The sequence below is a fragment of the Amyelois transitella genome, chromosome 18 (genome assembly GCF_032362555.1).
Source record: "Amyelois transitella isolate CPQ chromosome 18, ilAmyTran1.1, whole genome shotgun sequence".
NCBI classification, from domain to species: domain Eukaryota; kingdom Metazoa; phylum Arthropoda; class Insecta; order Lepidoptera; family Pyralidae; genus Amyelois; species Amyelois transitella.
Genome location: NC_083521.1, coordinates 2968487 through 2995812, shown reverse-complemented (window position 1 = coordinate 2995812; position 27326 = coordinate 2968487). Strand labels below are relative to the sequence as shown.

Genomic DNA, 27326 nt, shown 5'->3' with positions numbered 1-27326 from the left:
TACAACTTTGGCACTAGATAAAAAAGATGATGATAAACGTAATATAAATAGTAAGTGCTGCTAAATTTAGGAGTCGTAGATTAACGAAATGAAAGTACATGTAAACCACAAAACGGTGCCACCGATGAAGCCAAAGGTTGACCAACCAGCAGTATACGTGAACACTTGTATGAATATTTATGAGAGATGGGAGCTTAAGTATGCATACAAGAAAGCTTTGTTAAAAGAATTTCATGTGACGCGGCGTATGTCATGAATTATCTACAAATAACTTTATCTAATCTCGCTTCCATGGTGGCATTTGGGTAGACTATTGAAGACAGGCAACTTTTTTGGCTGAGGTATGTAATGGTACTTTAGCCTCTTCTCACAAAGTGTCATTTGGATTCTGTTACATTTCATACAATCGGGAAGAGTTTTAAATGAATGCTTAAATGAAGATTTTCATACTATGCGGTTTTCTGAAATTTATCATGAGTCTTTGTTTTACTATGGAGTTACACTGTAATGTCCACTTTGCTGGACATGATAATAATTCATTCGGCGATTTAATATTGCCGGATTATGGATCCACACGCGTCACTACGCAACTAATTAAAGCGTAGGCAAAGAGAAAATGGCAATCTGTGGAGTCCTCCCGTTAGTGGGGGGAGGGGGTGTCGGTTACGTGTGCCCCCTTGGGGTGGTCGGGTGTATGGTTTTTCTGCTCGGGCATCCTTTGCTTACTTATTGATCCAGTCAAATGTGTGGAGGTGGCGTGGTGGGTGGCGCGCCCCGCGCCTCCCGAAGGGGGTTCGTCCAAATAAATCTGCCCGCCCGCGAAACACCGCAGTGACAACAGTAGCCGGTAAGATGCGGCTGCACCGTCTCCAAGTCGGCTAGAGCCCGCCAAATGCCATCGTTCTACGCCAACGCCAGCAAACCGCATCAGCGGTAGAGAATTCCATGCAAAAATTGGCGAGTGCCATTTTAATTGGAATGATTTCCATCGGAAAGCAAAGGCGGCGCGATCTTAGAAACAGGCATGCGCGCGACCGTAGTAGGTACCTAGTGGCGAAACCGCGACGTTTCTGCTCTCTCAGTAAGGTCAATGACGTTTGAATTTCCAAACAAAAACCATTACATATTGTAATAATCCTTGCCTTAATATACCTAACATTCTTGTTATTACCATCCTAACTATAACAAATAAACATATGAATGATCTCTAGCGCGTGCTCAAATCAAACAATTCTGTCAACATTTTAATGTTACTTAAACTTCTTTCCCCTTCTGCCAACAAGACTATTACAAAGGCTTGTAGAAGACCCTTGTTTTTAATGACAATAATATTATTCATACCACTCTAAATTTTACCTACAATTAATTGTGATGCATATCTTTTTCCTACATCTATACAAAACATTAGACATTACAGAAGAACATACATACATATGGTCACGTCTATATCCCTTGCGGGGTAGACAGAGCCAACAGTCTTGAAATAACTGAATGGCCACGTTCAGATATTTGGCTTGATGATAGAATTGAGATTCAATTAGTGACAGGTTGCTAACCCATCGCCTAAAAAGAATCCCAAGTTTGTAAGCCTATCCCTTAGTCGCCTTTTACGATATCCATGGGAAAGAGAAAGAGTGGTCCTACTCTTTTTTGTATCGGTGGCACCTTCTTCTTTAAGAACATTTAAATTAATTTGTCTTTTTTCTCTAGTCATCTCTCAAATTTCCGTTTCACTGACCAGTTTGACCAGTAAGAATTCTTTGTTAATAAAAGCCTACAGAAATGGCACTTTATTAATATGCTAGGTCAAGATTTTTATGCTACACCATTAAGAACCGAGAATTATCGGCTACAAACCTTAGAAGATTGAGTAAGTCAAATACTAGAGTGATAATAAGAAATTTATTTTCACCTAGATGCCTTAAAACAATAAGTAGGCATCACTTATTCCAGGTTGCACCCTTTTTGAGAATAGACTCTGGTTCTGCTGTTAACCGAGGAATATGACCATGTTAGGTCATAGTTAAACATAAATCAACTGAAGGTGCAGTTTTCCTTACGAAGAATTCACAGTAAATTAATAAAATAATAGCAATATATTATCAACACAACATGCAGTTTGAAAAGACATACATACATGTAATCACGTTATATCCCTTGCGGGGTAGACAGAGCCAACAAGCCAAGTCTCGAAAAGACTGATAGGCTACGTTCAGCTGTTGTTTGGCTTAATGATAGAATTGAGATTTAAATGGTGACAGGTTGCTAGCCCATCGCCTCAAAGAAGAATCTCAAGTTTGTAGACTAGCCTATCCCTTAGTCGCCTTTTACGACATTCATGGCAAAGAGACAGAGTGAAACTTTGAAAAGACCATCAAAAAATCAAATATCAATACGTTTGGTAACGTTTTTCAAATAAATGATATTTTTACATAAATCATGAGTGACCTAATGCAAATAACAGGTCGAAGAAAAGGCACATGTTTAAGAATGAGAAAATTGTACCGTTGTATCGGACACGCGGGGTCAATTTCATACAGGATCCTACTGTCGATCACAATATTATTATTTATGACTATGATTATTTTGTTTTGTCTCACATTCGTCGCCATCCAGGTTAAATAATTCTTATCTCTTTGCTTCACAGTTCTTATGAATATCTGTAAAGCTTTAACTATTACACCAATTCCCGTTGAGAATGTTTGATGTAGGTACTTCGTTCTTAATGATTTTGACCTCACCTCACCTCACCATAGTCACCTTCTACGGCATAGACATGAAGTTAACCTTAATAGAGATTGCCAATGAAGTGAAATAAAAAATAAAACGGTGTTGAAGTTCTTTTTAAATTAAAATTTTTGTGGCAGGTTATCCGCTCTTATTCTATTTATGTGTGGCAAATCCCACCCTTTAATTTCACAAGTCATAAATAGTTGATGTATGTCTAAAATATTGAGGGATCTAGGATGTTTCCTTGTGGTACGCCAAAAGAATATGCTGTACCAACGAGTGAAAATAGATTCTAGATAAACAAAGTAGAGAACAGCAAATCCTCTCACACTATATAACTTTGTTTGGTTACTTCACTGTATCAGGTATAATGATAGTACAAAATTTCAGTAAGATTACTGATGATAATAAAATCTTTAGAACCTCAAATATCAAGCCTGTCAGGTACAGTCACTTTTGTTTCATTTATATAAACCATTTTATAAAAAGGGGGATCGAAACATGTGATTTCGTGGTGATTTGAACGAAACATGAAAGAGACCCGTGTACTTGATTATGTAGTCGATACATAAGGAAGGATAATACCGTACTGACAAAAAATTGCGGACCATAAGTCGTTTTCTTCAGTTAACTCCTGGATCATGATCAAGTAAGGTAGCTGGGACAACCGTCAGGAGGATTCTGATTTACGTAATAACCAAAGTTGAGCTTTGAAGAATAGGAATTTCCATACTAATTAAAATTTGTCGACTCTAGCGTTGGGCGCCCAGTTGAGAGTTGGATCAGCACCATTTTTTGTATAAAAAGTTAGGTTTCATTTTTGCAGACTAAATTTCAGGATTTTTAGGTTCGATAAATTAAGAGATAAGTTTTCATCTTTAACTTCGCCCACGTTAAAAGTAATACATTCCCATACATTCTCGGAAAAGGATTTCTCTTTTTCCAAGATCTAAAGTTAATCTGTAGAAGTTTCATCAAAATCAGTTCAGTGGTTAACAGTAAAAAAAGTAACAAACAAACAAATTTACTTTCGTACTTATACATTAGTTCAATTCATAAAACCTATTCCGCTCTAGAAAAACAAACCCTACAATAGAATTTACATTTATACAAGCATCCGCTATTTTCGTTGATTTTTTTTAATTTTGATACAAAGGGTAGCCCTATGTCCTTTTTCAAAGTCTCATCTATCTCTGTACCTACAGAATTTTATCATCGGTTTAGTAGGTTAGTTTACTCTAAAGCGTGAGAGACAATTTGGAATGACAATATTAAAGTGCAAAAGTTGCTTTATGTAGGCTTACTTATTATGCACTTACTGGACAATTCTTAATACTCTTTTATTACATTTTATGAACTAATATGATACCATAAGTTGTTTAAGGAAATGGTAAAATTAAGTGTGTGTCTACAACATTTATTTCCCATTTTCCCCGTTTTGAACTGTAGCGGAATTTAAACCTTATGTAACAGTTGCATGTTTTAATTTGAAGTATCAAATGTCTAAGTTTGCGCAAACTAACATTTACGGCGGTAAACAAGACAAGGCTCTACAGAGTTTAACTCTGTGTGTTTATTTGTAAATAACTCGATTTTTGATTGTAGCGAACGACGATAGTGAAGGATGAGTTAAATATTTGCGTTCTGCTGATTACCGCACGTAGTTGGTGTGGTAATGTGGTAAAAGTGTAATGAGAGGGTCGCAATCGCATCTCCTGTGTGGCGCCGCGCGATGCGGCGTACCGTGCGGCGTGGTCCGCGTCCGCCGGAGCGGGGCGGGGGCGCGCGGAAGGAATGCGTCGTTTTCGCATCGGGAGAAACGAATGCGTTTAAGCGTCGCGGGTACACAATGGCGGCGTGACGAGATCCGGTTCGCGGGCGACGCGGGGGCAGGGGACGGGGGCTCTAATCGATAGCCGGCGAGCGACGGCCGGGCGACTGTGGCGCATAGGTGACAGCTCGGGCCCAATCAAATTACCGGCCATGGTTGAGAGTTGCAACCACGCACGAGAAACAGCGAGCGAGCGCCAGCGCCGCCGCCGCCCGCGCTCCTCCGACGCCGAATCTGCAGCGACGGACTACGGTCGGGCTATTGTCCGATAAACCACTACCTCACATTCACATACGCTCTCCTATGCAACATATTGACGGATAGTCGTCACTTATCAAGCCGCCCGATACACGACACCATCCCCCTAAACCCCCTCTTTGCTCGGCTCCAATTTGTTCCGCATACGTAGACTACGTAATGTACTTCACATCTATATAATCTGTTCAATTCAAGTCTGTTGTGTTATAAGACTAACATTGGGCAATTTAGGTCTTCATAAATATAATACCTCTTATAATGTATATGTGCTGCAATACTTAACTACATGTTTATCTTTAATATGCCATCACTACGACAGTTGAAAGCAAATAAATAATAAAACGGTCATTCGTCAATTTATAATTTTATCATCAAGCCAAAAAGCTAAACGTGGCCTATCAGTCTTTTCAAGATTGTTGGCTGTCTACCCCGCAAGGGATATAGACGTGACTATATGTATGTATTCGTCAATTTATGTTAATAACATGATCATTGCAGGCAATAGAAAACAACAAAAGTAAATTATCTATACAATTATAATATAATATATATTATAGTTATCTTGAAGTGAATCGTCCAGTGAATAAATATTATTACAATAATTGTAAAGCATAGTGTCGGATGTTGGAACAAGCTTAAGGAGATGAAAATTGATCTAGGTAATGCACTCAATGCAACTGTACAAAGTCTAAAGGATGATCAAAAAGATATCAAAGCGAAAGAAAAACACAGATACGGAACAGTTGGAGATAAATATTTGAAAGTCGTTCTAAATAGGAGCCTAATACCTACGTTTATTATGTAATGCGCGTTATAATTCAGTCGATATTTATTAGTGAACGAGACATCTACCAGTTCCCGACTGAGGATTGGTGTAAGCGCATCTAATTATAGGTTATTCCACCCGCCTACCACACAACAGATCCACGCTGAACCATTAACGACCTGCGCACGAATGTGAACCTCACATACTCGTACATGCATTCTTCGTACGCACCGGGATGTAAAGTGAAATGTGACGTAACGCCAACAACATACGTGGCAACGCTCATTTTCAACGTTAAACTCGCCTTAGATCATAAAATTAAAATACCATTCACAAAGACTTCAGTAAAAAGTTAGCACGTAAAGTCACAACACCATCAAGTATGTAGAGGTGCAGTAACCGCCGGCAGTAAAATTGAAACTTGACATTGAAAAGAGAATTAAAACCGACAATATTGCATAAAACATAACGACGCTATAAAGTTCCCACAAATCGATCGAAACGCGTGTCAATGTTACTGAAGTGAAGCTTATTTGGCTGGAGTCTGAAATAAATGGCATTTATAGGTAAGTAATGGAATGGTCGTCGCAATTAAATCGATGACATCATAGCCTCCATGCGTGGCGTGGCGTGGCGCGATGGAAAATAAAGGCACGCTTCAATCAACGGACGACGGAGGCATTTCAAAGTCAATGGTCTGGGTGTTAACGATTATGGCGAATATGAAAGATTTGATAATAAAAATAAACAAGCAGTTAAGCAGCAACATACAGTTAATCAAATTGAATTAATAATGCCAGTAAGTATCTATGTAAAGAAGCAACAACGTATGCGGTGGCTACAAATGCTGTGTAAAACCGAGAAGTGGAATCTCGAGTGCAAAAGTGCGGTCGCACCGCAAACATCTAGTAAAGTCAACATATATCTAAATAAAAGAACGTTTTCACCTACGCTTGAATATACAATAACTCCTAAACAACGCGACAGATTTTGATTCCGTTCCTAACATCATTGAGATGGTTCAAATTGGTGCAAACCCATGAAATGCCGCTAAAGATTGAAACAACCCAGTTAACAGTTTTACAACAGTGATTTGGGCCCTCAGTAAATAACTGCCTGGACCAACGAACGTGATTAGACTTTTAAGAACTAACTTATACATACGTCTATATCCCTTGCGGGGTAGATGGTGCCAACAGTCATGAAAAACTGAAAGGCCACGTTTAGCTGCTTAATGAAAGAATTGAGATTCAATAGGGACAAGTTGCTGGCTTATCGTCTAAATGAAGAATTTTATTTTATAAGCCTATCCCTTCATCAACTAGCTTATGTTGCTTTAATTAGACGGTGAATCCTTTAAACACCTTTGGTGCTATACTGTTGGAAAGTCTAAAGTTCTAATTTTCTTTACTTGATGGGAAAATTTCATTCCTGGCCTTAAAACATAATCAGAGTCACAAGTTTATTTGCAAGTGAAAGCCAAAAAGGTCATTATAAAGAAATCATAGTTTCTGAAAGAGTAGTGTTCCATTTATAGGCATTTTCCCTGTCATGAATTTTTTCAATGGCTTGTGTATTACTATCGGAAGCTATGCGATAATGTATGAATCTGATTTAATTCCTCATGAAACATAGAGTTGACGTTCATAAAGAAACTGAGCTTACCTAGCGCAGGGTCAAGGACTGCTTGTGCCGCCTGTTCCTCGCCTACCGGCGTTTTAAGGCATATTTTCTTGAGTTTCATCGCGACGGGTGAGTCTTCTGACTGGGCCACTGCAAATACAAGACACATTGAAAAAAGTCCATATTAAAACATATTTCAAGCATGAGGAAGAAGTTGCAAATCGATGTTTTGTTTATTGGTTTAAAAGGTTTTCCGCTTTCAAAACGTAAAAGTACGTCTGACATTTGACCCACAGGCTTCAAAATTTTACGTATGGTATGTATGTTACCTACATACAAAAAGTCCATATTAAAACATATTTCAAGCATGAGGAAGAAGTTGCAAATCGATATTTTGTTTATTGGTTTAAAAGGTTTTTCCGTTCTCAAAGCGTAAAAGTACGACTGACTGACATTCGACCCACATGCTTCAAAATTTAACGTATGGTATGTATGTTACCTACTCGTACTTACATACATGTTAAGCATTATTCCTCTGTTGCAGACTGTAAACACTAAAACAGTATAGACAGTCCCTATCTAAGCAAAGATAGCGATATGCATCGAGCGAAATGATTCCAATATAACGAGAAATAAAACAACAACAAATTAAACATGTTTTTACAGATAGCGCGGGTTTTCAAAGGCAGGTGTAAAGGTCACAAGTTATTAGTTGGAAACTATTATATATTGGAGTATCCGAATGAACCAGGTGTACTACAAGTACAAAAAAATATTTTTTTTTTGTTGTTGAACTAAAAATTCATGAATACGATGTCGCATGCGGTGGTAAATTATTGATTATTATAAAGAAGGCAACTTTTTCCTTGGCTGTAATGGCGCTATTAATCTGCGCCAGCTAACGGACACGTATTACGAGAACCGACCTTTAATTACAAGCTGAGCAATTAAACTATCACTATAATTATTATACGTAAAATATATACGTAAAATTTGACGGCCTCTGTGGCGCAGCGGTAGTGCGCTTGTCTGTGTCACCGGAGGTCCCGGGTTCGAATCCCGGCCAGGGCGTGATGAGAAACGAACTTTCTCTGATTGGCCTGGGTCTTGGATGTTTATCTATATACGTATTTATTATAAAATATAGTATCGTTGAGTTAGTATCTCGTAACACAAGTTTCGAACTTACTTCGAGGCTAACTCAATCTGTGTAAAAAAAAAAAAATATGGTTTCAATAAATGGAAAATTCAGTCTTCATAAAAATTAAGTGACTTAATAGCAACAACTTATAAAAACTAATAAAACGCAAAAAATTATTAATAAAATACTAATAGGCGTTTGGAAAAGGTGTTTTTATTTATTAAAAGGGAAAAACGATAAGGCTAACATTATCAGGAGAAACATGTGAAAAATATGCATTTCAAAATTTATATTTATATGTCTTCAGTTAATCAAGGTGTACTGAAATACAATATAAACCTTGAAAAACCTACGGCACAGAAAGTGAAAATTCAGTATTTTCGTGCTAAAGTGTGCCAGGAGTCTTTTGCGACCTTGAAGGGCAGAGTGACGGCGATTATCGGAGTCTGGGGCACGGCGGCCGACGTCGCCAAGGGTGCGACTCGAAACCCCGTTTGGGGGAGCGTACGGTACGCTATTTACCCACTTTCATAGCTGTATTAATATTTTCAAACAACTATTTCTATACTTCTTAGCTTCCGTTTAATATGATGAAAAAAATCTACCACTAAACCACCTTTAAGGTTGTGGATTATAAACTGAACGCCCGAGTGCCTTACTCCATCGTCGGTTGCATCAGAATAGAGTGCATTGACAATCTTGTTAACTTAATCACGAACAGCTTACGAAGTTATTGACATACGTGATCTACGACTATGACATCGTCATAGGATGATTCATAGAGCGGAATCCACTCGTGAGAATACATTATGTCTCGTCTCCGACCTGTTGTTTGGACGGAGCCAAGGCTGGAATACTTCAACTGGTGTATGCGTACACTGCCAACGGCATTGTACGACCATGACCTACAGCAACTTTGTTTGGGGATGTCAGTAGTAGCTTCCAACGGTGAATGGAGGTTATTTCTATTATTCTAAAGGGAAATATAGACGAGTAGGTCACTTATATTTCTTAATTTCTTGATTTATAATATAGATACGTAGTAGATACCAATAATCTATAGCTAGCTTGCTATTCTATAGCCCTTATTTACAGGAAGCGAACATGGCATGTAATGCGAGTGCAAAAACAAACAATAAACGTAATCAATGAAAACTATTTTTTTTCGGATAAATCGATTATTCAGAGAAAGAGCATTTCGAGACAAATGGAAGATGATCACGCCGTGACGCACATGTGTTGCAGTGTGGAGTGGAGACATGGCGTCGCTAGTGTGTCGCGGTGGTTTCGGTTTGGGCAGGTGCAAGCAGGCTGCACGCTGCGCGCGGAGGCTGCGGCCACCCACCCCCCGTCACCCTGGCACCCCCCGCACCCGCCATCTTAACAAATCGATAGGATATGACTGTTCTCCACTTCGCGAGTGCGACTTTTGGGCGCGGACGGAATGACCCCCTTGATTGCGTAACGCCGCACCGCAAGAACAATGGATTGGGCGAATGCGATGAGATGTTTAACGCTGATTGGTTAAACATTTGCATGCATGCATAGTAACATATTTTATCTCGTTAAGGAACATATTGCAAACACAACTCCTGTTTTTATCTGTATTTAGGGGCCTTCCATAACGAATGATGATCAGACCAGTCAAAGCGACCTAACCTGCAGAACTTCGATAACCATTCGATAGATAGCGTAAAACTACGTTCAATGTTTGTTTACTTAGTAATTAGGTTTGATATTTCCATTAAATGCGATTATGGTAAATTTTCTTCGAAGCCGACGCCTTTTTCATCAGCAAACAACATTAATTCAATGAGAAGGTAATCCCGAGAGTCCTATAGTACGAACGCGGGTCAGGTCGGGCGCGGCTACAAAATAAGGAGATCACAGAATTATATATATGGCATTCAAATAAGAAGCTTAAATGCCCAGAATCTAAATACAATTGTTTTGTCTGTATTATTTTATATAAATTCATTAAGGTACATGATTTTTATTAACTATACCTGCACTAAAAGAATTACAAAAGAAAATAACTATGGACAATTATGAAAAATATAAAAAGCAGCTGAATTGAAAAATCTTGTCAAAAATGTAGAGCGTAAATTACATAATTTTTATTTAAAAGTAGAGTATATCTGTACTATCTTTAATGTTATAACCGCATCCGCGGCTTCTCCGTTCCTGCTTTTATTATTGAGGCTCTAATGACGCGTTATCTACTCGTCTGACTATTCTGTACTATCTAGTATTTAGAATCTAAAAAATCAATAGGTACGCAATACATAGGTATTTTAATAAACTACGCACATGACGTAACATATTTCTCATAAACACACACACACACACACACACATTTTCCTCAAATACGATATTTTCCTTAAATTTGTAAAATTTATGGAAGTAAGGAGACGCGTCAAAGTAATTTTTTTTATTTTATTAATGAATTATCTTGGCAAATGTCCCAAAGGATAAATTTGATAATAGTTAGAAGCCACATCGACAGTCGAAACTCCAATAATACAGTGCTGCAATTGTCAAGATAATTTTATAACATAGTAAAGCCTTGAAGTGATATGTGATCATTAGTCATTTACAGAAGCCCAGCGATAAAAGCGACCGTGTAAACGGTTACGTAACTTATTTACATCCATGTCCTATAAATCATACAATATTTGTATAAAAACCTCCGTGTTGGACGAAATTATATATTAAATATTTTTGATTTGGTGGCTCATTAATTTCATAGATAACAACAGCAACAGTGATTTATTAAATTTCGCGATAAGAAAATTATTATGACGACTTGTATGTTAATATTAATTAGATGAAAACATATCGTTTGTGAAATGTTCTGCAAGTGAAATAATCAGACTGATAAATGTTTATGAACAAACTAATACATTATTGGACAGGTTTCAGATTCTTCACAATGCTTCCGAATGACAGAATATGTTTTCCTATTAGTGGTATTATGAGTTCGATATTTTTGTTTAGAGAAAAGCTTCATTATTTTTCTCACACAATTATAACTTGAGGACAGAGCTCTCAGATTTGTTGGACAGGAAGACTGTATACCATCCGAAAAAAATTTCCGAAACAGTGAGAAGTGGAAATGAATGTTTTCAGTATTATGAAATCCTGTATGGCAAAATTGGCCTATCGGAGGAGTACTTATATAATATACCAATACATACGACGAGTATTCTTCCCATTACACGTATCTCGACTCTCAAGTCTCGACACAACAAAGACCAACCGTTGATCTACCTGTGCACAGCCAACGCCAGATAAATCAATAGCACACAGTATGTTTGGAAGTTCCTTGACAACGGACGACGATAAGATTCTGGGAAGCTTAACATGTTAAGAATTACTTATCAGTATTAGACAAATATGCGACAAATACAAATCCACATAAACTTCCATTTGTCTGTTACGCTAAATACGATTTTGACAAAGATTTGTATGAATATACTAAATTATCCGAGGTCAAACATAGAACAGGCTTCTCTGGAAATTCCCTTGGGATGAGAATTTTAACGCGGGCAGAGCTTCAGGAAAAAGCTAGTACGCAATAATACCCACCGACAAAGCGTTTACAGACGGCTGGTTTAAGCTCAATCGGGCACGCTTAATCGCTAAATACTAAACCCTGAATACTAATATGGCCATTACACTAAGTGTCATGAATAAACTATACTAGGATCCGACGTAGCAGAAACCATAAAGCAGCATTAGTAAATCAATACGAGTCTGGTTTCCTGTACCATAAGAAAGTTATATCCAGGAAACAAGGCTTAATGAAATCAATTGGGAATTTAAAGAATTCTAGGGAACCTAGATGGATAAGTCTCAGGCAGACAGTCAAACATGAAAAAATTGAGAAATATTTTCACTCAATGACTAAGTGGATCTAGAAATTAAAGGCCAATAAGAATACAGTTATGGTTCGAATGAAATACAAAGAAAACGCATTGAAAGAGTAAACTGTACTAATGATATACATATTGCTCTAAGACATAACGGTGAAGTCTGCGAACCGAGAGGTGAAAAATAATAACTTAAGTTAACAAATTTCGCAAGCAATATAGGTACGGTTTTTTATGTAAGCTTTATTCCTATAATATGAAGTCGTAATGATTAATATGTACTTTTAACACCAAAACGAAATAGAAGCCACATTACTTATTCCTTGCTTGTAGCAAATCAAAGTGTGATTTAAAAAATAAACGTTTTCCCCTCTTACAACTTGACAAAAATAAATAAACTACGCGATGGAGAAGACTATGACAATTTTTATGGGACCTTCACTTTCTGAGTCAACGAAACCGGAGTGCAGATCAGATGAGGGTTTAAATAAAGTCGATATCGATTCTATAATAAGATCACAACACGAGTGCGACATTAACAACGCACAACGTAATGCAGCCTAATAGCTACTATAACTTCCTAGTATGATTAGACATTGTCGAGTTGACTTCGAATTATGATATGCAAAAAAAGTTATCGAAACCTGGACCACTCGGATCCATGCCACCATAAAACGAACATTAGAACGATGTCACTGACACTCAATAAGCTCAATCGTAATACTTCCATATTTATAACTTTCGTTGCAATGAATACCAATCAACTTGGGCGAAACAAACCTTTTTGATAACTTTCAAACTGTTGGTTTGATTTTGATGAAATATAAAATATTTGTAGGATTTGAATAGATTTTTTATGTTTGTGAAGCATCCAATAGGTTAAGTAGTTTTTGAGACATTCACAATTTAGTAAAGTAAAAATTCAAAGATATTGCTATTTATAAATTGACGACGAACGACTACTGATGAAGCTTAATTTCCGCACATTCCACATTTTGCTTCTGTAGTGTCGGCGGGTGAGGCGAGTACTCTCGAATGTGGTAGTCGATATCCACTCGACTCGATATATGGAGCGTTGAGCGGTCAACACCTGCAGTGCCTCATATCGACCTTGAAGCTCAATCGTAATACCTACTTGAATGGTCAACGTTCGGTAGATTATTATGGAGAATAATTAAGTGAGCCTATTTATTAATTGTGGAAATAATCCGGATTGTAAATTTAATTGGGTATTGTCCTCGACTGTATTCAGTCATAAGAAGGAGAAAAACATTATTTATTAAATCATATTACTTGTATTTTTCACCTTCGATACAATCTAACAACTTTTCATCAGCCGAGCATGAGCCGATTTTGGTAATTATTTATTACATAAAAATAAATTAGAAGTGTATTTTTTGGACAGACGTAGGGCCGCCTTGACAACAACTAGCAAATATAAAACTATATACCTGCAGTCGTTAGTCCTGTTTGAGCCCGGGTATCCCAATTATAAAATTTTAAAGTACGAATACACGTTTTTTCTTTGTATAATTATGTCAAAAAAACTGTATACCATTTTGCACCATTAAGCCAAATGTGGCATGACTATTTGCTCTGTCTGCCTAGTAAGAAGCATAGACGTCACAGGTGTATGTATTTTCTGTAAATGCGGTCTAAGATGAGTACCTCACCACGGGCACGCCTAATGGTTTCGCCGGTACGTTCTACGTGTACCGACAACCGGCTTTACCAGTTATGACAAAAGGAAGACGACAATAAAATTAATTGTATCCTATTCTCCTAATAGCCTACTATGGCTACGTCGAGTTTGTAGTAAAATGGCGGCAAACTGGCTATACGTGGCTTTTACTTTCCGATACTATTTGTTGTATACGGGTTTCCTACGCAGAATCTATACCTTATACATAGTTACTTACTAGATATAATGCTTTTGGTAAAAATTTTACCACCCTGAAAATATAAACAGAAATAAGACCACCAGTGCCGTGTGGTTCCTGGCACCAATACAAAAAGAATAGGACCACTCCATCTCTTTCCCATGGATGTCGTAAAAGGCGACTAAGGGATAGGCTTATAAACTTGGGATTCTTCTTTTAGGCGATGGGCTAGCAACCTGTCACTATTTGAATCTCAATTCTATCATTAAGCCAAATAGCTGAATGTGGCCATTTAGTCTTCAAGACTGTTGGCTCTGTCTACCCCGCATGGGATATGGACGTGACCATATGTATGTATGTATAAGACCAAATAAAACATGACCTAAACGAGTTTTCTAGTAAAAAATGCAAAATAAATTTATAAGTTGATATGATTGTTATTTAAAAAAAAAACACTTTTGTGCATTACAATAAAATCCGGTTGTAAAGATACCATTAAAGGCTACCTTAATTTTATACAAAAAGATATTATTTTCTGAACTATTGATTTACCATTAAAAAACATAACTTATAACCCTATAATTTAGTAAGCTACAAACACGACGACGATCGCATTCAATAAGTGTGTTACGGTGGCCATGTGAATAGGTATACAAAATAACGAAGAATAAGTACAGACAATTAAGTTTCATGCAAGCATAGTGGTCACATCACTTTAAAATAATCGAGGCGGTAGGCCTCTAATTATGAGGCTAAGCACTAGTTAATATACATTTTATGTAAGTACAAAACGAAATATGTTTTTACAATACATATTCATTTCAGTTGCATGAAAGTAAGCATTTCATTTTTATATTATAAGGAGGTGAACTTCTGTACTCTTTATATTTTGTGACACAGGAAAGGCGCAGAGTGCCGAAACGGATACCCGCTTCACCTGCTTCGCTTCCGCTGGATAATTGCAAGAAAATGCGCAAACACAACATAATAATTTCGCTAATGATTACATGACATTTTGATATTCATGTGTCAATAGGCTCGAAAGCTGTCCCAAGGTAACTCAGGTTTTAATACAATAACGGCCACTAACCTACAAAATGGTGGGGGAAAACATTGTGAGGAAACGTTGCCGGCAACCATAAAGTTCTGAAGATCAATCAGGTTCAGAGTTGCTCCCGATTACCCTCTATACTTTATCTGATTCTTATTCTAATTTTCATTCAGAATGGTGTGCTTATCGGGCCTTTTATGATTGTATTTCAGCACTTCTTACACCAATTTAAAAAAAGTACAGCAGCAAGTAATTCGAAACAGTACAATAAATAATTGATATTGAGCATCCTAGTTTTTACAACGACCGTGTTGTCGGTAGACGTTTACCGATCATTTTATTGTTATCTACGGGATGTTAAAACAATACGACGGTTTATCCAAGTGTGGATTGGTCGGATGCGCGGGGTTCGTTGACCCCAGTGGCAGTCCGCCCCCCTACCGGCAGGCACAATCACATAGTCTCACTTTCAATGTGCCTCAGGCCTCCGCGAGTCCACGTGCGGCCACGCAGCCACCGACGCCGTCAACGATGACGTCACTGCCTCCTGGAGCACACAACGGTGCGGCTCAGCAGAGCGTGGAGATGTTTGTGCTTTCATTAGGATCCCCATGGGAACCGTGCCTACTTCCTCGTACTAATTTTATTTATTTTATAACTAAATTCTATTTCTTGTACCTAACTGTGTAATTTTCTGCGCCATAAAGATATTAGACGAACGTATCTTGATCAAATTAAGGACGTCCTGGTAAAGGGTCAGGTCAAAAGTACCCGAAACCGCCGAGCTTGTATGAAGAGAGTTATGAATGTGGACGAAGCGAAAGAAGTATGCAGAGATCGTGGCAAGTGGAAAGAGGTAGTCTCTGCCTACCCCTCCGGGAAAGAGGCGTGATTTTATGTATGTATGTATGTATAAAGATATTACAAATAAACAATACTCGTAACACATTTATACATCGTTCCACCACCATTAATAAAGAATTTGGAAATATAGATCTACTAAACACTACTCTAAAACGATTAAAACTCAGTTTTCAATCTAGTTCAACTGATAGTAATATAATTTTATAAAACACTTATATAACAAACTTAATTAACCTAACACTGTAAGCTATTCTTAGTTGATTTAGTTCACAAATTCCTACCATGTAATTAACCCTTTTTATTATATACGAGTAAGTACATCACTTTAGGGCACTATAGGTCTAGTGTATTTCTATTTGTAAACGACTGTTTGTTGCCTAAATAAAGATAAATAAAATAAATAAATAAAACAAACAAACTAACGAATAAAAACAAAATAGATGCAAGTTTGAAAACATATTGTTCAAAGCCTAATGGAAAGTGCGAAATTTCACAAGTCGGTGTAAATGCAAAGTAAACGTAATGAAAATCTGACCAAGCCAAGAAAGTACGTCATTTGTAGAAATAACACTAGTCTAGACCACGATATAGTGAATCATGTTATAAGGGAAGACTGTCCCAATGGAACTGTCGAGAATAATATTTTTAATGAAGAGGAAGTCGGATATCAGTAGTAAGAAATCCCCCAACATCAGTCGTAGTTAAGTGATAAATCACTGTTTCCCTAAGAATGAATTTCCTTAGAAAGCTTGTCCTAACAACAGAAATGTCCATATACTTAACAAAATTTAGATGGTTGTCAGACAGAAACAAATTGTCAAGAGAGTATTATGTCAATGTATAGAAAAAAATATCAAAAACATGAAATAGGTATATCACGAATGGTAATATTTACGTATTTCTTAAACTACGATTTCACATTTTGTACGATGTGGAGTGTTATAAATCTGTTTAGGTTTTACATTTTCAAACCATTTCAAACTTTGGTGACATAGTATAAACTTGGTATTTTAAGAACATTCGAGACTCGGGACCAGGAGAAAAATGACGGTGGTGGTAAAATTGACTTTCAAATGGACAACGATAAAACTTGGCAAACAAAATTTGGATCACAGATGTAATGTCTGCCTTTTGTTTACATGGTTTTAATGTATAAATCATAAGTTTTAATTGTGGCAGTAAGACACATGAACCTTTTGATTAAGGGAGCGATAGGAAACTGTCTGTAAAATGACCAGTAGGTTACTAAAACTGCTCATTTAGAAAGGAACTGTATAAAATGGTAGGAGTGTCGGGTGACTTTGTACTTTAAATTTTTTGGATATATAAATTTTACGGTTAAATTAGAAAAGATGGTAGTGCCTCAAAATAAAATAAATGCGTGAATACACAAATGCCGTGTGGTTCCCGGCACCAATAAAAAAAAAAGAATAGGACCACTCCATCTCGTTTCCATGGATGTCGTAAAAGGCGACTAAGGGATAGGCTTATATACTTGGGATTCTTCTTTTAGGCGATGGGCTAGCAACCTGTCACTATTTGAATCTCAATTCAATCATTAAGCCAAACAGCTGAACGTGGCCTATCAGTCTTTTCAAGACTGTTGGCTCTGTCTACCCCGTAAGGGATAAAGACGTGATTATATGTATGTATGTAATACACAAGTTTGTGATAATGTTTCACTCTGTATAAAGTTTGCGACATTCGATGTGTATAATTATTATGATGAACATTGTTGGGTAATATACTATTTTTGTTTGTGTCATTCATCCTTCTGTGACTTTGTCTTCTAGTTTCCAATTTTTTTTTATAATATTAACTTTCCTAGATGCCGGAGGAAGTGCCTTACTACGTATTATTTGCATTGGTTACTGATTACATATATGTGTATTAAAGCTTATTTAATAAACATACTTTACAATGTTAAAATCATCTAACTTGTAGAAGCCATTCTACATAAACTACGCAAACATTATGTAATGATATTCCGTAATGGCAAGTTTATATGTAATGATGATTTTTCGCAACGCAGTGTCTGAAAACTGATTGATAAATAGGCATTATTTTCTCACACAATAATAAAGTTTTTTAAGTGAGAAAATTATTTCACGACTCGCTAGCAATTTTTTGTTTGTTCAATATAAACAGATGATTCATGTTTATTTACACAACAACAATTAAAAGCCCATTCGAGGTCCTGCTTTACAATTTTAAACATAATCTAATTTTTTTTTATAGGTGACAACTATAATGTCGTGAGCTCTATCGAAATTTGCATTGTGTTTTACAGTAAAATAAAGATCTTACTGGACTGGTTGATTGTCCACTTATTTATTACGTCGAGGTAGAGAGCGAACTACTTATTTAAATAACTTCAAAGGTTCTTAAGTTTGCTTATCTTCCATAAAGATATTGTATCGTGTGCGCGTGTGGGATTCTTCTTTTAGACGACATGCTATCAACCATATCTCCGAATCCCAATTACATCATTAAGCCATAGCTAAACGTTGAATTCGAGTCTTGCTACTATTGGCTCTGTTTTCTCCGTAAGGCATTGAAGACGTGAAATATATGCGTCTTTTGTTTGCTAGGATCGGGTAAAAGTAATGGTGGTAGTATCGAAGTTAGGTGCGAGGGTCATCGGCGCGTGGCGTGGCGACAATTAAAACCGGGATAAGTGTTGCGTGTACCTGCGAGATGAGGGCGCCACGGTCGATACCAGAGGGGGATCAGCGGGGGGGAGTGGCATCCAGTTAAGGAGTTTAGAATACAAGTCACGGAGTATTGATGTCTCCCCAGCTATTTTTATAGCGCGTTCAATTATGACGATTGTTTTCCTTGCCTCTGGCTATTGTAATTCTTGACACAAAATATTTGTCTAGCCCTTGTGACTGTGATTTTCACCACGTCTTATTGATCATCATCGTAACAGATACAAATATATATCTTAAAAACTGCACCCAATATAAAAGTATAACAAGTTGTGACAAACACATCCATCAACAAACAGCCGAAGCCACTGAACCTATTTCGCTTATAGGAGTGATCTAAAGGAAAGGATTTAAAAAAATCCATTATCGGGCAAAAGCATTGTACTAATGTTTTTTTTTTATATAATACTTTAAAATTTAATGGCGTCGTCACAAGACGTGTGGGCGTTGAGGTGGCAGACAGTACACGGCGGTGTGAGGAGGGTGCGGCGAGGTAACTCTTCATTCCCATTTAGCTACTGAATTGTATAGCGGGAGGAGACCATGATTATGTTTACTAACCCCGACCGGCCGGACGTCCGCGCCCCTAGATCTGTGAGGTCCGAATAATACACGATCTTTGTCCATCTTTATCTTGGTGAAGCTTGTAGCCTTACTTTTACTAGTGCAAGGTTACAACATTAAATATAAACCATCTGAGTACAGAGTATTAAAAATCGATTCAAATTCGGCGTCATACGAAGTCATATGCAGTTTTTTGTGAGTCATAATACGTATTTGTAAGTGAAGCCACCAAAACATAACCATTTGGTAGTTGCCATTATAATTAGACATATTTAACTCGTGTGTAAACTTGATACCGGCACCCTACGAATTCCCAGCCCTAAAAATATGCATTGTTGTTCGACCCTTAACAGTTCGCTGGAACTGACCCACTGATCTTTTTTATACTGTGTCCGAGTCGGTGAGTTTGTAAAGCCGACCGCTGCTCACACCTACCCTTGACCACAGGACGTTTCATAGGGAAATTTTCTATTTTAGCGCATTTAAAAAAAAACAGCATAAATAAACATATAATTCGGACATGATTTTACAAAAACATTAATAAAATGCGTGAAATTTATCGGAGATATTGAATCTGGAAATGGATATTAAGCGTTGTAACTACATTGCCTGATTTACCTTCTTAGAGTTGGTGTTATAGTATGTGAAAAGTTAAAATTATTTGGATAATATTATGACAGTATACACAGTTAGATTTGTTAATTAATATGAACCTGTAATAAAGTGTAAATTGTTGTTTTAATTTCTATATATACTGTGTTAAGCATTTACGAATTGTCCATACTGTACGCGCAAATTCTATTCAGGTGGAGGGTCGCCTAATGAAAAAGATGAGATGGATGTTTCGGGTTTAATTAGAATTGATTAAAGTAGCCGTATTGCTGCACCAAAGGAAATGTACTGTGGGACGCTGCTTTTCAAATTTACCCGGGTAAACGGAGGGGTCCTAATGTTACTGGTATTAGAGAGGGGATCCATATTATTAATACTGTGTTAAATACAAAGTCAGTCGCTTTGTCTTTTAATATCGAGCAATGGTAAGGTAATTGCAGGTAGATAGTTATTGGTAGGTTGGTTCCAATCATTCGATGTGGAAATCGGGAGGAGATAATGATAATGGATTGTTGGTATATATTATGTCCAACTCCCGTTACTAAATAGTAAATATATATGTATTAACCCATTTAGTAGGACAACTCTATAATACACGGCTACGACAAATTGTAAATGACATTGTACAAAGATCGCTCGTTGTCAACCGTGGGCCGTACAAAGCAACCGCAGCAGTTAGCTCGCGTGATCCATGCTGTTCAATTTTATTGCCTCGATGAGGCGGGGTATCGATTTCAGTGAGTTTACGATATCATTATCACGATCACGGTATGGTCGATAGCCGCACCGAAGAAAGCTTCGATTATCTACTGATCGAGCTAGTATCTTGCATCTAAGGGATCTTATATATATAAACATAACATAGATAATGTCAAAACCCCTCGGATTCTCGCATGGATGGCGCTAGATTCTCTCATATCTCAACTTTTTGCGTTTTAGGAGTAACGTTTCGGACTTTAGTCTGCAGGTACGCGTGTCCTTATTAGTAGCGTTTCTTATTGAGAAATGAGGTATTAAAGTTAAATGTATTCAAATCTTCAATTAATAAACATTTGTAGCATAATACTTACTAAGCTAGTGCGCCACTCCAAAGTCCTGGCCTTGGGTTGAATTCCTAGGGTGGCCAAATATTTACACAATTTCCGCGGATACTTTTGTTGAGGTTTGCGGTTTTCAGCCGTGTGAATTTCGGCTGGTTGAGGTTGAGGACATACTACTTACCTCTATGAGAATGTCTTAGGTGAAAATGAAAGCAAAAACTATTCTCATGCAGTATTTAACGAAACCGGTTTTTTGCCGACAACTCATGAAAATGCAGACGGGTATAAAATTTAATAAAAGAGTGAAATATTTCATTGCAGTATTTTATGCTTAGTGATTGGTGTTAGTCTCAAAGTCTTTTGGTTGTATAATTTGTTTTTTAATTGGGTGTACAATCTACTGAGATCCTGTAACAGGAATACTTTTCACGAAAGTTGTCAAGGCATTATGCCTGTTCAAGGACGATGACGTGAATAACCTATTTTGGAGGTTCCTTGAATGTTGAAAGCAATAAAGTTATTTTATTACCTATAAGAATCATTGCGTATATGGCAAAAACTGACAAGTAGTTTAAAAATATTGTAGTAAAACATGTGTATGCTACGAATTGACATAGATCGTATGTTCCAGACACCCGCTGAGCAATCCTAATAACGGCCCTCATGGATAAATCTGCCTATTTATAGTCTAAGAATCAAACACGCGTTAGGCCACATGTATTCACGTGACCAAGGGGCAATTGCAGAACATTAACATCAGGTTACGAGAGAGCTATAAAAACATGCTGAAACCCTATGTGATATACAGCAAACGGAACCAAAGAGAATTGAGATGATTTTTAGGCCTTAGGTGCTAACTCAATATGTGTTGTCTTGAATAAAGTATTTTTTTTAAATCTGTCTGACCCCACTCTAGCTTAGTCCCCCATATTTTTTTATGTAGTAATTGGTCAAAGTAGGGACACTCTGAGGGTAAATACAAAGGCGACTGCCTGTTTATTTTTTTACATCAAGTTTTTTCAGATAGATTATAACGTAAATGGTACAAATTGAGCTAGTCTCGTCACTCGGACACCTACATAATAAGGAGCCAAAAAGTTGTCGCGGCAGTCTTTGTGCGTGACTAGTCTGTACTAAAATCAATAGCGTAATCTAACTGCGTCTAATTTTAAACTGGAATGAGTCCTTCATTATTGACGGTCTGGTGATTACGTTTAGATATTGTATACAATTATTTAGCGAGGAAGTTATACGAATTTTATTTATTCGAAATAAAATCTGCTCCTGTAAAACGAAATGAAGATTTTGGTAATTAAATAATGGTAAAGTCATGTTGTTTATGTGACATTGCTTTGAACAAACAGTAAACTAAGACTGCATATGGTTCTGGATGAAAATCAGTGCTGGACATAACACATTGCTACTTAACACTTAGACAGGATTTTTCTATTGTATTTATACTTTTGTTTTTTTTTTCCTTATTAACTGTTTTTGTTTAATATATCATTTTATCCGCTTGTTATCGTCGTAACTCATATACGACAACCATAGCAAAAAGTTTTTCAGTGTTAGCACGGATTAATTATGGAGGAAGATTAAGGCTTACAAAATAGTACAGTAGTGACTTCGTGCCTATAATAAGCTAACTTTATGTGCTTTTGTTGCAACCCTTGCTTTTTGTTGTTTGTAGTGACACTAGTCTCTTTTGGCAGTAGAAAATTAATTCGCATCAGCATTTATAAGCAAGAGCATATCCACAGAAACCAATAAATAATTAGGACCATAATTAGGTCAGGAGTATCATGATAAAGAAAAGTAAAATCTACGTACACTGAAAATTATAGCTAAATTAAATAAATTCCCAAGAAGGATCTCAGTTCAAATCCAAGAGTACACTTTTCCATATCAGATTTGAAATGTACGCGAAACGCGAATCAAATAGATATGGGCAAAATTATTTCATTCTATCAAGTGTACCTGATAATCATTATTATTTACTCGATCGCTAAAATTCATTTACCCATAGGATCATTCATTGACTTGCAAAACCATAAAACCCAACATTCAGGGAAATTTAAATTTCGTAATTTCAAATTTATTTAGTTTTACTAGATGAACCTCAACCTGATCCTAGAGGAGAAAAAGGCTGCATCAGAAAAAACTTCACCCAGGCATCGATATATCGTTCTTTAACACCGTGCTACGTCGAATGTTGTTATTCTCGACATATTGTTAGTTGATGTACTCACTTTGATGCTTATCAGCTAACTGTATAAGGGGATTGGGCAGGTCCCGTCGCCTGTAGAAGCACATGACTTTTGCCTCAACGTTCCCAGAGGCGGTTTTGTTCAGTTCCTCTATCCGCCGGATCTGGTACGGAGACTTCGGCGACGTCTCGAAATAGACGCAATCTGTTGACAAATACAAAATATTTATTAGTTACATGAAAACTACCAAAGTAGAGTTCATTTCAGGCTGCAGGCAAATCTTTTGTGTGGTAAAAGTTCTCTAAACCGACGAGCTTGCATGAAAATTTGATGATTGCGGATGCAGCAAAAGTTGCAAAGATTCGTGCCTAGTGGATAAAATGTTCCTGTTCTCTATTTTTTCCGACCTATGTATATATTTGAACGGTGTATTTACTTCATGGACTTTTGGTGTGAATATTTGTATTTTAAGTATTAACATTTACCACTTCTTGACAACTTACAAACCTCCATACCTCCTGCCTAACCACGAAGACGCAACGCTCCATTGAAAATTTTGTTTATTTCCGTGGTGCGCTTACTTGGCGGTGCGGAACGGACAGGGTATGTAACAAGCCTATGGCGGCACATACACATAGACAACTAATGTAAATGGCCTTTTTACCGTTACACCGCTTAACAAAATAACGCGCACGCATAATTACATGGCACGAACCTTTTATCCGAAACCATAGGAAAAGCGACCGTATTAGTTAAGGACGATTTCTCTTGTTCTAGTGACAATGTCAGTGTCACCTTTTCTCTGATTTTTATTGTTATGCTATGTAGATCATGAAAGTAGTGTTGCCTTATAAATTTATAAGGCCATATTTTACATGATGATACGTATTGAAATTGTGTTGTCGTTGATTTACCTACATCGTCTAAAATATTAGCTCAATTGAACAACAAAAAATTGGTTGATATAAGAAACAAAAATGACAAATTTAAAAGATTTAACGATGGAGACATTGTATTCAATGTAAAAGCAATCAATGTGAACGTTTTATCAATAAGTAATAAAACGACATCCGACGAGAGATAAGTGCCCGAGTAAGGGTTTGAAAGTGGAAACAGTGATGCGTAAGAGTTCATTTCAAATATCGTTTCAAAGCCAGTGCCGCACTTTCTTTGCACGGTGTCCTTTGATAAATGATTTGTATGTGCAACCCTTCGAAAACCTAATAGTGAAAACTGTATTCACCACCGTTGTAACAAAAAACCTTAGAAACATACAGAAGCGGAGACGACTATAGACTCTTTTTTATTCATACTATGTTGTGATAGTGAAATGATGATGCGCTGACAAGGAAATAATTGCAGTTAATCGCAACCAATCGTAGATCGTGAAAATAAAAGTTCAGCTTTTCAAGGTAGGTAGGAATTACTGTTTAATATGGTATTACGGCGTGCAGGAGCACCGTGGTTCATTTATTAGCTTAGTAATCTTCCTATTGACCTAATGGTCAATAGGAAGATTACTAAGCTATAAAAATACATTATATCGAACAGTTGGAGGTTCTACTGCAAAGTTGCATAGTTCCGACGGGAGTGATTTCATTTTATAAAACCAGGATATTTTCTAACGCCAAGATCTTGGTCCGTAATGACTTATAGTGCACAGGTAAAATAAGAAAACTTGTAATTAATTGTGTCCATTTCCAAGTTAATTTGAGATAGGCCGGCGGCGACTTCTACCCCTTTCCAGCAATATCCTGAGATTGCAAAAAAATTATTTCATTCATACTTTGTTTGGTTTTGGTAACTCAAAGATTAAATAGTTATTTCGGATTTATTTAATTAGGCAAATCCTGCGTGACAATGAAGTTAGAAACTAAAAAAAAAACTAAAATAATAGGCATACTTCCAAACGTAGCTCTTCTCTGGAGGCTCGGATCTAATATTTCACACGGAACTTTCCATTATATTGCGATCACAAGGTGAACTAAAATTAACCTTGTATGAGACATGATTGAATGAGAATAGAATGAGTATATAATCTTTTTAAAATGAATTTATAAATTCATTGTTTTCTCATTTTTGATTAATTCATGATTGTCCATAGTCTAGTCACACAAACTGTTTATACAAATAACAGTAAATATCGAAAGTTGTAAATAAAAACTTGTAATTTGTAATATTTACACGAATGCTACCTATGTAGACGTGTCTTAGACACTGGTCAACGCCACGCCATTCGAATAAGATAAAGCTGCAACTGGATCAATCTTGAACCCGATAAGATACACAAGTTTTTCAATAAAATCTCTCAATTATACTTACAAATCAGGCAGTCTTTAATTCAGAATAAAACCTAGCAATATCGAATAGAACTACTTTCGGTACTTAAACGCCGTTGACGTAGAAGTAGCACATCATCCATACAGACAAATACAAAAGCATTGCGTGTGTATGCGAGCGTGGCGAATATATATGTGAGAACACCTAGAACATACCTATGTATGTATATGCGCGCAAGTTGGGGCATTATGCGGTTGATAGCGATGTTAACGCCCGTTCAGTTTTGCCAAGACTTTGGTGTATTTTTGGAACGTGTCAATAAGTAAGTGTACAGTAAATTTAGCCGGACACGTCATCGTCAGGGCGGGCAATGATTGGATTGTCGGCATTAGATTGTATTTAAGTGTTATCTGCGATTTAGGTTAATACAATAATATTAATTGTTTCGATTTAAGACATCGTCTTCAAAGCGTTAATTCCGGTAATTGCATTTGCGCCTGTGACCACTATTCTAATGTATGTGGTTATCAAGTTTTAATATGAAACTACTCTCGTTGAGCATCTGATAGCATCACACTTACGAACGTTATTTACTGAAGAGTCAATGGTATGATTCGAACTTATTTCGATGTTTGTATCGTAAAAAAGTTTTATGGCACAAATCGGACACAAACGGCTAGGGTGTTAACCATGCCATTTGACGGCCTCTGTGGCTCAGCGGTAGTACGCTTGTCTGTGACACCGGAGGTCCCGGGTTCGAATCCCGGTCAAGGCATGATGAGAAAAGAACTTTTTCTGATTGTCCTGGGTCTTGGATGTTTATCTATATAAGTATTTATTATAAAATATAGTATCGTTGAGTTAGTATCTCGTAACACAAGTTTCGAACTTACTTCGAGGCTAACTCAATCAGTGTAACTTGTCCCGTATATATATGTCCCGTATATATATGCCACAAAAACAATAAACTTATTCGGTTAATAATAAATCATCGCATTGTAAGCGGATAAAATAGCTTTATTTACTGACAGTAAACCACATGTAAAGTCATGTCGTTGTATAACCACAAGTCATTTTACTATTTCATTTATCTCGTCGAACATCCGTTCAAGAAGTTTACGAGTTCTTAATACAACTTTTAGTGGTAGTTAAATAAATAATAGAAAAAAGTCAGTGTTATGCGAGTACGAGACTATTGACTCTGTGATGTCCTACACGATGTCAATATTTATACATACACCAAGTTACGTCTATATCCCTTGCGGAGTAGGCAGAGTTAGTCAGTCAAGAGTGCTTTTTTTTCGAATATTCACGAAACCTTAATTCTTCAGACTGGTAAAATGGTATTTTTTATTAAAAATTGTCAGGGTGTATTACATACGGGGATAACTTCAAAATAACAAACTACCAAATCGTGAAAATTTTTCACGGAAGGGACTGAAACTTCGTTATTTTCAGACTGTATGTCGCAAATTATTAAGTAGTTTCTTTAAAATGATAATATGTATAAATTTACTCAAAACATTTGAAGTTACATTGCATCTTCATTTATTCTAGTTCATAATTGGTTAGCAGATCAGCCTACCTGCCCTACACGATTTCATAGAACCTGGTCGCACGATAGGTCAAGTAACACTGGTAGCGTATGTTCGTCGGTTTGCAACGTTACAACATTTAGGTCTATGACGAGGCATTTAACAAATGTCGTGAAATGTATGTATTTCTTAACAAATTTGTAATTCCTGGCAAATTATTCGTTACATTATTAAACTACTTAAACAAAGTTAAGTGATCAAGGTCCTTGCTGCTAAACCTTATACCTAATTGTATTTTAAGCAAAGAAAAATATTAGTCAAAGCCCGACAAATATATTTTTACCATTTATTACTTATCGAT

At 36.8% G+C, this 27326-nt stretch overlaps 1 protein-coding gene across 2 annotated transcripts in view; it reads right to left on the bottom strand.

Annotated features, from left to right (window-relative positions):
• Positions 1 to 27326, bottom strand: part of LOC106136272 (metastasis-associated protein MTA3) — a 45492-nt gene that overhangs the window by 14961 nt on the left and 3205 nt on the right. For both annotated transcript variants that reach the window (XM_060949188.1, XM_060949189.1), the window contains exons 2-3: positions 23193 to 23354; positions 7251 to 7358 (exon numbers count right to left, since the gene is read on the bottom strand). In XM_060949188.1, the coding sequence (XP_060805171.1) occupies positions 7251 to 7358; positions 23193 to 23354 (270 nt within the window). The remainder of the gene's footprint in view (positions 1 to 7250; positions 7359 to 23192; positions 23355 to 27326) is intronic.